The sequence below is a fragment of the Carassius carassius genome, chromosome 18 (genome assembly GCF_963082965.1).
Source record: "Carassius carassius chromosome 18, fCarCar2.1, whole genome shotgun sequence".
NCBI classification, from domain to species: domain Eukaryota; kingdom Metazoa; phylum Chordata; class Actinopteri; order Cypriniformes; family Cyprinidae; genus Carassius; species Carassius carassius.
In genome coordinates, this window is record NC_081772.1 from 22,678,621 (window position 1) to 22,691,633 (window position 13,013).

The 13,013-nt window shown below is 37.8% G+C and overlaps 2 protein-coding genes across 3 annotated transcripts; both read left to right on the forward strand.

The window, feature by feature from the left end:
- Positions 1-3,316: 3,316 nt before the first annotated feature.
- Positions 3,317-6,731, forward strand: LOC132092675 (actin, alpha cardiac muscle 1). Of its 2 annotated transcripts, none has more exons than XM_059499008.1 (8): positions 3,317-3,466; positions 4,039-4,183; positions 4,273-4,512; positions 4,699-4,783; positions 4,868-5,029; positions 5,120-5,311; positions 6,070-6,251; positions 6,356-6,731. In XM_059499008.1, exons 2-8 carry the CDS (start codon positions 4,055-4,057, stop codon positions 6,497-6,499), a joined length of 1,134 nt encoding a protein of 377 aa, XP_059354991.1. In that variant the 5' UTR covers positions 3,317-3,466; positions 4,039-4,054; the 3' UTR covers positions 6,500-6,731. The 2 variants fall into 2 exon arrangements, with proteins under 2 accessions (XP_059354991.1, XP_059354992.1); XM_059499009.1 differs by having other exon boundaries at positions 3,338-3,461; positions 4,022-4,183.
- Positions 6,732-7,748: 1,017 nt separating this feature from the next.
- Positions 7,749-10,761, forward strand: LOC132092676 (gap junction delta-2 protein-like). The gene is made up of 2 exons (XM_059499010.1): positions 7,749-8,170; positions 9,671-10,761. Exons 1-2 carry the CDS (start codon positions 8,100-8,102, stop codon positions 10,512-10,514), a joined length of 915 nt encoding a protein of 304 aa, XP_059354993.1. The 5' UTR covers positions 7,749-8,099; the 3' UTR covers positions 10,515-10,761.
- The last annotated feature ends 2,252 nt before the right edge of the window (positions 10,762-13,013 follow it).

Here is a 13,013-nt window from a genome sequence, read left to right on the forward strand (position 1 = left end):
CTGTTCCACAAGTGACCCTCCCTCTAAACACACACATACAAATCCTGTCAAACTAAAAGCAAAAGGTAGCCGATGTCTGTGAAACAGTTGCTCCATCCTTTTTTTAAATCCTTTACAAATCACAGCAGATGAATCAACACTTGAAAGAAGATTTTAGCCACAGAACTGTTTTAAAACGATCTCAGGAACACTGGACCACACATGAAAGAAAACTTCTCAAGACACCTGGAGTCTCCAAACCTGGGAGGACAAGCATTTAGTTTAGATATTCCATGCACTAATATCTCTTAAGGTGTCTTCACATTTCTGTGAAATTTCAGGGTCAGACAAAAGATTATTGTAGCAATGTAGAAAGCAAAAATTCAAGAAGCTTTTTGTTGGTCAAAGCAAATTTGAGGCTTCACCTCTCTTCAATTCTCTTTTCTCTTGTGGCTTCATGGGACAGTAAAGTGTCCATTGAATGCAAACTCCAGAGTCTTGGAAGTAGAAGGTCATCTGGGGACTTTTTGACTACTGTTTTAAGCAAACTATTAATTAAGAAATGCTACTCTTTTGGTGTACTATTTTATAGAATAGAAGTAGATATTCAGATGCAGTCTGATTATATTACTTAAAATGTGTAATGGAATGGATTACATTACTGACTACAACTTTTGTCATGTTTGGAATCAGTAATGAATTACAATTTGTAAGTAATCTACCCAGCATTGGTTATGTTTTGATAACCAATTGAAGTGACACACATTTGGCATAAAATGGTTGCATGAGTGTGTCTCTACCATACAAGAGAGAAGAAGAAGCGAGAGGGTGGTGACAGGTTATTCCTGTGAAGCTGGCATGAGTTCATCTCTCCACACATAGAACGAGAACGCAGAGAGGCCGTGGATTCAGCATTCCACGCTCCACTATGAAATGTCTGGCTCTCACCCAGCCTGTATTCAAGATTATGTTTGACACAGACCACTCAATCCCCAACCTATGAGTCTGACCTTTATGTACTATAACTGCTTATTGATTACTGATTGATCTACTAATTCAAAAACTATTTTGAGTACTATATCTGGCAACAAGTGTATTTTATTTGCTTTGCCTGACATGGGGTTGAAGCTTGGATGTCTAACATGTATACATACATGTATAAATACAGCGTCAGTTCTGTGGATCATTCAGAGCATATGATGAACAATAAGAGAGGTTAGCGACATGCAACATGGCTCACATGATAATTATGTAATCGTAGAGCTATTTATAAAATACGAGCAGAACATTGCTCAGTACATAGTATTGGATATCTGTGTTGTATTAAATGTGTTGTTTGATGAATGCACCAATCAATTCCTTTCCAGTGGATGAAATGCATCAAGTTTCAGATGGCTATAGAGAGATATTGCCGACAGCAAGCAACATATCCTGTAACAAGACCAGTCGGCATTACTATCCAGAGAATGTGGCCCTAGAATAATAATGGTTCTCTGCTCAATGGAAACCACAGCTCATCTGAAGACTTATGACATTCAACTTTCCTTTTTAAGTAAGCACAAGAGGTCCTTAAAGGGCAAAGGAGATGCATGTACATTTCAGAAGAGAGATGTCACAGAAACCATTAGCTGGGAACACTGCGAACAAAAGATTACTGTAATTTTGGAAAACCGTTAGGAGATGCCTTCAGCGTGAATGTTAAACAGTTTTGAAGTGTGAGTGGATTACTGGAAGAGTTGCATGAGAATTAAGCGCAAATGCTGGCCCTTTACAGGCTGTTTTGCTGCTTAAATGGATTAAAGTTTACTGTAAGTTCAAAGCGACAGTATTTCAGAGAAAAGCAAGTTGGGTAAGACTTGAAGTTTTCTGGTTAGATTTCATTCTGTAGCTGCACATATATAAAGAATAGCCTTGAACCTTTTGGGGAATATTGTCTGGAAATACATTTTCAAACATTGACATATTCACACACATGCGGTTCATGGAAATATCACGGTTATTTTTGTAGCAGCCAAATCACCCTTAACACATCCACAACGAGTTCAAATGGAGGGAACCTTAAGCCCTGCCGGCTGACAGATGCTCAGCAGAGAATGTTGGGGATTATGCAAAAAACAGCACGTTACATCACTCGGTAGTGACATAAATTGGTAGACAGAAGACTAAAAAAAATACAGGAGAGAGGAGGTGAACTGAGAGGGATGATAGGCTTACACCACAACTCAGCAATTGTTGGTTAAATATTTTATTAAAGCACACGCTGGCAATGGTTGGGGATGTGACTTCCACAGTCCCTATATAACAATCCTCTATTCATCATTATAACGGTACTAACCTAAGGTCAGTGGGTCTTTGTAATGGATTTTCAAGAGTGCTGATGTGCTTCCTCAGGTTTGCAAAGTGATCTCAAAATTCAGAGTGGCTTCCTATAAATAAATGTATCTTGAACACTGCCTTTAAGCAGTTGATGACTCTCAAATCAAATAAAGCCTCATAAAGTATCATTGATATACAGTGCAAGTTCCTAAAGCAGACAAATAACCCTACATGAGTTTTGCACTTTGCCGTTTATCATCCTGAAGCTCAAACACTTCAACTATGATATAAATGGAAACAAATGGCAGTGACACGTCAGATGAAAGGCCTGGCCTGAATGGGGGATGGATGAAAAAACAGCACATTTTGGGCACCATGTCTTGTCTATTGTGGTTTCAGGATTTTGCTCAAATGTAATTTGCACAAATGATCATTCTCCCTGATACATTTCTATTCTCAGTCCATTCTATATAGATTTATCATTATGCTTCAAATTTTGTTTCCAAGACTAACATATGATTTAATTTCAAAGTCTATTTACTTATCCTAATGTAGTGATATTAAACTGTGTATTATATAAAGATTATGGCTTTTCCCTGCTTATGATAGATAGATAGATAGATAGATAGATAGATAGATAGATAGATAGATAGATAGATAGATAGATAGATAGATAGATAGATAGATAGATAGATAGATAGATAGATAGATATTTAAATTTTTAATTTAGCTTTTCTAATGTTATTATAACTTCAAATGTTGTTTAAAATATAGTTAGGCCTAGAGAGAGAGAGAGAGAGAGAGAGAGAGATCGCTTATGTTTCGTCATTTATTTAGCGTGCAACGTGCTGATTTTAGAAATGACATTTCATCAGTGTTTATGGTGATTAATAATGACGTGCTGAAAATCGTGGAAAACCATCACTCGCCCCCCGCGATGCTTCCCCGCGTCTCTTCCCATACATGGGCGTAGGACCGAATGCCTCGCGGGGGTCTCTCCTCTCCGCGCCCTTCCATTCATGGCCACTCCGCTCTAATGGCGCTCGGGCTACCAAATAAGGAGAGGGAAGTCCAGCGGGCGCCGGGCCACTCTTGGAGTATAAATTGGCTGAGCCTCAAGGCGCCGTCTACCATTCACTCTCCAAGGGAACCAGCTCCTGGTGCTGATCTGGTAAGTACAGCTAAAGCTTTCCGATATGTCAGACTTCATTTAAAGGGATGATCTTCTGAACGCTAGGATTTAAGCTAGGTCAGCTAATAATATTATATTTATCTAATATAGTTAAATATTAGTAATTATTAAATAATTACTAATTTCAGAGGATTGGAGTTGTCAGTTATAAATACTTTGCTGAGTTACAAAACAAAGTTAATGTTTTTACTTTTGAAACTTGTCAAGAGGATTAGTCAATCAAAGATGAGCATGTCAGCATCTCAGGAATTACAGAACTATGTTCTCCAAATGGTTCTCTCTCTCTCTCTCTATAACACACACACACACACACTCTCTCTCTCTCTCTCTCTCTCTCTCTCTCTCTCTCTCTCTCAGTTCCCCAAAGAACCTTTCAGTGAAAAGTTCTTAAAAGAGCCATTGTTTTCATGGTGTTTCTTGGTGTTTTAGAATCAAAAGAATTTCAGATTGTCTTGGGGTCTATTCTGCAGAACAAACGTGAGCTTGTCAAGAATGCAAACATATTGACTCGAATGGCCACAGTACAGTACGTGTATCTGATCTTCATTTAGAGCCCCAGCTGACACCATGTGTGACGACGACGAGACCACCGCTCTTGTGTGCGACAATGGCTCTGGCCTGGTGAAGGCTGGCTTTGCCGGAGATGATGCACCTCGTGCTGTCTTCCCCTCCATCGTTGGTCGTCCTCGCCACCAGGTACAATGGTTTTTTCGATTAAAAAATGGTCTAATGAGGAATATTATACAGTTTGTACTGAACTATTGACATAATCTCTTCTCTAACAGGGTGTCATGGTAGGAATGGGACAGAAAGACTCCTATGTGGGTGATGAGGCTCAGAGCAAGAGAGGTATCCTGACTTTGAAGTACCCAATTGAGCACGGTATTATCACTAACTGGGATGATATGGAGAAGATCTGGCACCACACCTTCTACAATGAGCTGCGTGTGGCCCCCGAGGAACATCCCACCCTGCTCACCGAAGCTCCTCTTAACCCCAAGGCCAACAGAGAGAAGATGACACAGGTAAACTCTCTTCAACTTTTTCAGATAGTGCACATTCACATGACTTTAGAAACTTTATTCTGCTTACTAGACTATAAGGCATGGAGAAATTACAATATTATAGACATGAACATATTTTGCTGTAAAGCTGCTTTATACAGTAGATACATTTGACTTCACAAATGTCTGGCATCCATTCATTTGCAGATCATGTTTGAGACCTTCAACGTTCCCGCCATGTATGTGGCCATTCAGGCTGTGCTGTCACTGTACGCTTCTGGCCGTACCACTGGTGAGTGTGGTATTTGTGAATACAATCATGAAAATATTTCTTGAAGGTTTCCCAGGGGCCTTAAAGATTTGTTGTTGTTTGTAGGTATTGTGCTGGACTCCGGAGATGGTGTGACCCACAATGTGCCCATCTATGAAGGTTATGCCCTGCCCCACGCCATCATGCGTCTGGATCTGGCTGGTCGTGACCTTACTGACTACCTGATGAAGATCTTAACTGAGCGTGGCTATTCGTTTGTGACCACTGGTATGAATAAGCTATTCTGTATCATTATTAGAGTTGTCAAACAGGTATTATAATAATATATTGTGTTATTAATGGAAAATATGCTCACAGCTGAGCGTGAGATTGTCCGTGACATCAAGGAGAAGCTGTGCTACGTCGCTCTGGACTTTGAGAATGAAATGGCCACTGCGGCTTCCTCCTCTTCTCTGGAGAAGTCCTACGAGTTGCCTGATGGTCAGGTCATCACCATAGGAAATGAGCGTTTCCGTTGCCCAGAGACTCTCTTCCAGCCTTCCTTCATTGGTGGGTGATATCATATTATTCTACCATAAAATAATAAAAAATAATAAAACAATTTATCTGCATATTGGTTAAATATGGTATAATCTGGTTCAGTATTGTTTTAGTATTACTTGTATATTATTATATAATTATTAATATTTTGAATCAGCTTTGATTTTTATATTTTCATTTTCTTTCATCTAATATTTTTCATTTTATTTAGCTTTTTTTTTTTATTAACCAAACACGATTTTACATAGTTTTAGATTTGTTTTTTATTTGCTTTTGATTGTTTTTTGTGTAATATTTATATTTAACTTTATTTAATTTCAGTTTAGTTTTATTTAGTTTTAGTCAGTTAATTTATCTTATTTTGTTGCCAAGGCCACATTTCTAATTTCAACTATATATGTCATTTTAGATTTTATTTTATTGTTGTATTAATAATAATAATAATTGTTATTATTATTATTTTGAAATGTGTTTAAACTTTATTTAACAATAACATCAGATTTAACTAACCCATTTTTGTAATTTTATTATGTGCTTTAGTGATTTTTATTACTTTTCATAATTCTAAGTTACTTTATTTTTTATTTTAGTTTTAGTCATTTTAGTACTCCAACTTAATTTATTTCTGTTATTTACCAAGGCAACATTTTTAATTTTCATATTTTCACATCCAATATTTATATTTCACTTTATTTCTACTTTACTTAAATTAATTAATAGCTTTAGATTTAGCTAACAATAACAACACAGTATTTTTCTCACCAAAGGTATGGAGTCTGCTGGTATCCATGAGACCACCTACAACAGCATCATGAAGTGCGACATTGACATCCGTAAGGACTTGTATGCCAACAACGTCCTGTCTGGTGGCACCACCATGTACCCAGGTATTGCTGATCGAATGCAGAAGGAGATCACTGCTCTGGCCCCCAGCACCATGAAGATCAAGGTAGAATATTTATTCAGTCAATCAGATTTGCTGTCTTCTTTTAAGTTTAATTCAACTAAGTAAGACGTTTGATTTGTAATCATCACGTGTCTTCTTTCTGACAGATCATCGCTCCCCCTGAGCGTAAGTACTCCGTCTGGATCGGTGGCTCCATCCTGGCTTCCCTGTCCACCTTCCAGCAAATGTGGATCAGCAAGCAGGAATACGATGAGGCTGGCCCATCCATCGTCCACAGGAAGTGCTTCTAAGTGCCAGGATACCCATATTTTACACATTCATTCTAACAGAATTAACAGAAATTCTCAACATTATTTCCGCCTGTTATGCATACAGGCAGATTTTGCCTTTATTTTTCCTTGTACAGTATGTTTACACCAAAGTGCAATGTGTTTGTAGTTACTTACTGAATCATAAATAAATTTGTATGTGGATATTTATTTGTTTTTAAATAAACAAGACCAGGAAATCTGTAAAGAAGTACATTTTTGTCACTATTTTAATTTGTCTTTAATTTATCTTTGTCATTTACTGCAAGAAATGTAACACTTTGTTCATTAATACAGTAAATACAGGATTGCACAAAAACCATCTATGATGGATTCATATTTGCAACTTCAATTAGCACCTAGTTTAAAAATAGCTGAGGTTCTCTAGGAGGCGAAGGGAGATAAGAGGAGAACACAGCTCATTGGATTATGAGGATTTTATTTTTGTCTTATCTACACTAGAAATATGCAAACATTGCATTGCAAACATTGAGTTATCAGTTGGATTCTAGCAGGGATTTTCCATGTTTTATCTCTCCATCCTAGTGGGAAAGCGATTACTCACCAGTGTAAGTTCACCACAGGCATTACCACAAATAGGCCTACCTCTTCATCACCTGCGGGAGAGTGCAAGTGAGGGTTAAGGGACTGTGCTTGACTTGAAGCGTTCAGATTAACCAACTCAATCAGCTGTTTACAAAATAATTGTTTTGCATAACAGAAAACGGAGTGTCATTTTTACATATGTAAAAATGTAATGGGTTTCAGGGCAGTCGATTGTTTTCAAGAAATTCTAAAGTAAAATTGAGTTAAAGTATAAGGTAATTTTCAAGAAACTATTGTTTGAGGTTCATTTGGTGCAACAGTTAGTCAGGTTAAACGACATATTGAATTGCATAAAGGTTCCATCACATTTTTTCCCAAATCAGCTTATAGTGGTTTTGTTTTTTACGCGCTCTGGCTATAGTTTGTAATCTAAATCATTAGTAAGACGTTGGAAAGCCCGTCTGAAACCTGGACTTACCTTTTGGCTTTCCTTGCCGGGGTTCAAGCCTTAAATACCCCCCATGATCCGCGCCCTGTTCGTGCGCGCACACGAACGCGAACTCTACAGTAAACTCTAATCTCCCATCCTATCAAGCGGGTGCGTGTATGTCGCGGGAGAAATACTTCCCCTGTGATTTGAGTTTATCACCAATGATTTTATTACGGATTAATCAGGGCATCTCTGGCATATTCGGAGAATAATGAAACGGAGGGATCCTGCTGTTCTGGTTTCTCTCCAACAACCTGTCTACGCGTGACGCAGGGGGAGGAGGACGGGGGCAGTCTACTTAAAGCGGGATTAGCACGAGCCAAACATTATATTCCCCTCCGTTTAGGCTCAGAGCGACCTGTCGACAGAAAATAGGAGGACTTTAGACGGATCGGGACCTCAGACGAGAGCGCGCGCTCCGGAGCGACAGCAGCGACTAATCAATGCATTCGCCCGATACTAGTACACTCGCCCTCGGAGCGGAACAGTAGCTCGCATTTGGTTTTACACGGTCCACTGTGTTATATCGTCTCCGAATGAAAAGCCATGGGGGAATGGACCATTCTCGAGCGTCTCCTGGAGGCGGCTGTCCAACAGCACTCTACTATGATCGGGAGGTGAGGAAAAAAAGTGGAAAATGTTTTTTGATTGCTTTGCATATTAAAATAAAAATACTGAGGTCGTTACGCAGTGGCCCTTCTAAATCAGGGCGATTGACTATTGGAGCTTGATGTGCCCTTTGTAAAGGACAGGACGATGTTCGAAGAATTACGATAATGCTTTTGATGTTATTGTTGTTACAGTTATTACTGCACATTTTGGACAACAAAGATTTTGTGGCATCGGTAAGACTGCTGTTCCGTGTCAGATCTGATTTGCTTTCAAAGAAATGTGCGCGCCCTGCTTGGCTGGAAGCGCGCGTTTGCCTGTGGAGAGAGTTTCAGCACTGGACAGCTCCCCTCGTCAATCTGCACAGTCAAAAGAACAGAAACCGTACAGTTAAAACCTGTTAGTTGGTTAACTGTAAATTACCATATCATATACAATAAACAAGAAAAAATGAAAAGTTAGATTCAAAAAGAAAAGTTATATTTAAAATACACTGCATGTGATTTTACTGAAAATACATTTTACTGATCGTTTTACTTTAGTAATGTTTTTGAAAGTATAAAAAGTTATAAATTACCATAACAATTAACGGTGTATTTGTTATATTCGACACTGCAATAAATCTACTGTTATAATTATTGCAGTAAAAGTCACCTTATAATTTACGTTCTCATATGAACAAGTCCACGCGTGACACGTGACATTTCAATAAAATACTGTTTCTTTTTTCTAATCAGTCATGTACATTCAAAGAGTATTGTATGTTATTTGTTTAATGTATATAGCATTATTATTTAGCCATGTGTTTTGTGTGATGCAAATGAGCACTGTATGCTGAACGCATTTATATACTGTGGACTTATTGGGTATTTTTGCAGAAGCTTCCCATTTGATGAAACTGAATTCATCATGCAGTCTTATGTTTAACAAAATGTATCAGTATATGCAAACAACAAAGCTTAGTACATTGGAACATTAATTTTGTCAGATAATTGTATCAATAGATAGAATGCGTACATCTGTGGAATATTAACATTATATCAGTTCATTAAATATACTCAGTCATGATGTGCAAAACGTGTGCTATTTTTTACAGTTAATTTCTAAAAAAAAAGGAATGTTATCTTTAATTGTAATGTTTTTAATTAATTAATTAAATGTATTTATTTATTTATTCATTTATTCATTCATTCAGTCATTGTGCATGTGCAGGGTGTTAAATGTATTTTCTGTTTTTGACTCAATATATATATATATATATATATATATATGCATACAGTATATAGTCTGCAAAAAGGTGCAGAATATGAACCCTTTAAAATGAAGTGTTGTTAATGTATTTTTGCAGTGAATTTCTAGCGATCACATTTCTAACAGTAAATGTATTTATTTATTTATTTTCCATTTTGGCAAGTGTTTTATATTGTTTTTCTTGCTTTGACTGAACTGTTTTGTGAATACTGGATCAGATACACTATGAACTAAAATATTTCTGACTTTATGTTTAGGATCCTACTGACAGTGGTGGTGATCTTCCGGATTCTAATCGTTGCAATAGTAGGAGAGACCGTGTACGATGACGAGCAGTCAATGTTCGTATGCAACACTTTACAGCCGGGCTGTAACCAAGCTTGCTATGACAAAGCATTCCCTATATCTCACATCAGATACTGGGTGTTCCAGATCATCATGGTTTGCACACCCAGTCTATGCTTCATCACATACTCGGTGCATCAGTCGGCCAAACATAAGGAGCGTAGATACTCCATGGTCTACTTGTCCCTCGACAAAGATCATGATTCAATGAAACGAGAAGATAGCAGAAGATTCAAAAGCACCATTGTGAACGGAGTACTTCAAAATACAGAAAACTCCACCAAAGAATCTGAGCCCGACTGTTTGGAAGTGAAAGAGATCCCCAGTTCAGCCATGAGAACTGCCAAATCTAAAATGAGAAGACAAGAGGGTATCTCAAGGTTTTACATCATTCAAGTGGTTTTCAGGAACGCGCTGGAGATCGGCTTCTTGGTGGGGCAGTATTTCCTGTACGGATTCAACGTTCCTGCCGTGTATGAGTGCGATCGCTACCCTTGTATCAAAGATGTCGAATGCTATGTTTCGAGACCCACTGAGAAAACTGTGTTCCTCGTCTTCATGTTTGCAGTCAGTGGGATCTGCGTGGTGCTCAACCTTGCAGAACTCAATCACCTGGGCTGGAGGAAAATTAAAACGGCAGTAAGAGGGGTTCAGGCCAGGAGAAAGTCCATATACGAGATCAGAAACAAGGACTTCCCGCGGATGAGCATGCCGAATTTTGGCCGCACTCAGTCAAGTGATTCAGCCTATGTCTAATTTACCTTCATGTAGTTCATCAGAGCAGAGGTGCTCAATCCTGGTCCAGGAAGACCACAGCTTGCATATTATAGATGAAACACCCATTTTTAGTCTTGGAGCCTTTATTCTAAATGAATATTTCACTTAAAAATGGCAATTCTGCCATTATTTACTCAACCTCATGTCATTCCAAATCTGTATTACTTTCTTCTGTGGACCACAAAAGAAGATATTTTGAAGAACGTTATGGTCCATGCAGTCCAAGACAATACTGGACCCCATGGACCCTACTGGGATTCATTTTTTTACTTATGTATTTCAAATATCTTCTTTTGTGGTCTAAATAATAACATCAGGGTGAGTAAATTGTGACATCATTTTCATATTTGGGTGCCAATGGCGTACAAATTGCATTTCTGGAGGCCTCCAGAACCAGGATTCGATTATTCAAACCACTGCATCAATTATGTACAAGAAAAGTTATTTAATGAATTGTTCATCTCACCTGTTTCATGGTGGGGTCGATGGTATTTATTTGTCTGTTATGGACAAACAGAACAAACGGACCAAACGTTTGGTTCTTATGAGCAACGGAAGGGCACTGATGCAACTTTTTTTTATTGGTCAGAACGGAAAGCTTGGAATGAGTTTTCAATATTTATTTCTTCGTTCGCACAATCAGTGGAACCTGAAATATGTTTTGCACTAAATATGGATTTAAAGAAGCCAAAACAAATCAGAATTGTGCTGTGAAGGTCTTTTGTTTCATTATATTGTATTCTCATTCTGGTTTTAGATCGCACATGTGATAGTTTCAGTTGACTCACCGCAACTAGTTAGACTGCAGACACATATGTTTATATGTACTATATGAATCATATCTCTCTTTTGGCTTAGATAGATTGCCATATTTAATGTTTTGATTGCCTGTGCTTGCACCACTGACCTTAACGTGAGTTATTGTTCTGGTATATATTTAAGCTGACTTGCAGATCAGTAGCCGGTGAACTGGCCAATGCTGCATAATGTCGATCTTTTGTATTTATTTATTCATTAATGTATTGGATTTATTTATTTATTTTTGACACCAAAGCGCCCATTGCTTTCATTTGTGGAAAACAGATACATTGCTTTTATGTATTCAAGTGCCATATGTGTACATATATATATATATATATATATATATATATATATATATATATATATATATATATATATACACATATTATAGTATATTGTAATCCTTATCATAAGATATGAATTCCAGGAACTCTTTGTGTGGACTGATTTAAAGGATGTACTATCCCTTTAATGTGTTTGGGAATGGAAAAGTGGCGAAAAATCATCCATCAATATTTTGAAAAGTTGATATTGCATTTAAAGTACATATAAAGCACAGTTGATGCGAAATCAGTAAATAAGGGGTTGAGATACACTTCCCCTGGTGCTTCTACTTCTCAAAAAAATGTTAGCAAATATGTGAGATGAGAAAAAAAAAACCTAATAATAAATTATGGAATTCATTATTAAAAGGCTGTGTGATTTGCTTCATTGATTCGTGATTTGCTTCATTTATGATAAAACTTGAATTTTAGACTAATGCATTAGCAAAAAGTGCCATTTTCCTCAGGGATTGAAGTCCCTGTCATCTTCCCCATGAACCAATGTCCTGTCAGTTAGTTGAAATGCATGCTTGTATTTTATTCTATTTTTTGACTGGTTCAGCAGCACAGTGCTTAAATTTGATCCGGGCACCATAATTCTACCTGTCCAGCTTCAGCCATGCTGACACGATGACAGGAGCTTCCTCTCGGGCCGGTGCACTGCGTACAGCATCTCTATGTGATGCGGAGGTCCGGTCCCTGTGGAAGCCGCGGTGGCCCTTGTGCCAAGGTCACAGAGAAAGTGCTGAGCTCTGCAGCCGGTGGCCTCAAACCGGGATTTCTCTCTGCTGACAGCATGGGAGAGGCCTGAGACTCACAAAAGTGCCCTAGATGACGCTTCAGCAGAGATGAGGGGGAGGGAAATCAAGGCACAAGCATCCTGACAGATCAATTTGGAATTCAGCAGGGACCTGAGATTCCTCTCTGACACAAAACAAACAGCAAAGGTCCAACCTGACAGGACATCAGCAGAGGCTGTTGTTGTGTGTGTGAGTGAGTGTGTGAGTGTGTGTGTCTTGTACAATTTCAGTCTGTGTTCTCTTACCCTCTCCCCTTTCATTATTTCCTTCTACTTTCTCCAAAAGTCCTAAAAATGTCCTCCATTATTTGCTCTCCGATGTATTTGAAATAAATCAATTCGGGTGTATGACAGAGATATGGCAAAAAAAAAAAAATACTTTGCCGAGCTATTATTGACATTAACTAACATATTTTATTATTATTATTATTATTATTATTATTATTATTATTATTATTATTATTATTATTCATTTTATTATTATTATTATTATTATTATATTTAATAAAAAAACCTTAAAGGTAGACAAGCATTTAAGTCACATTTAAAAAATGC

Coding starts and splice junctions, on each gene's coding strand:
- LOC132092676 (XM_059499010.1), top strand. CDS start 8,100: ATGGGGGAATGGACCATTCTCGAGCGTCTCCTGGAGGCGGCTGTCCAA. Junction 8,171..9,670: donor CACTCTACTATGATCGGGAG/GTGAGGAAAAAA, acceptor CTTTATGTTTAG/GATCCTACTGACAGTGGTGG.
- LOC132092675 (XM_059499008.1), top strand. CDS start 4,055: ATGTGTGACGACGACGAGACCACCGCTCTTGTGTGCGACAATGGCTCT. Junction 5,030..5,119: donor CTATTCGTTTGTGACCACTG/GTATGAATAAGC, acceptor ATATGCTCACAG/CTGAGCGTGAGATTGTCCGT. Junction 5,312..6,069: donor CTTCCAGCCTTCCTTCATTG/GTGGGTGATATC, acceptor TTCTCACCAAAG/GTATGGAGTCTGCTGGTATC.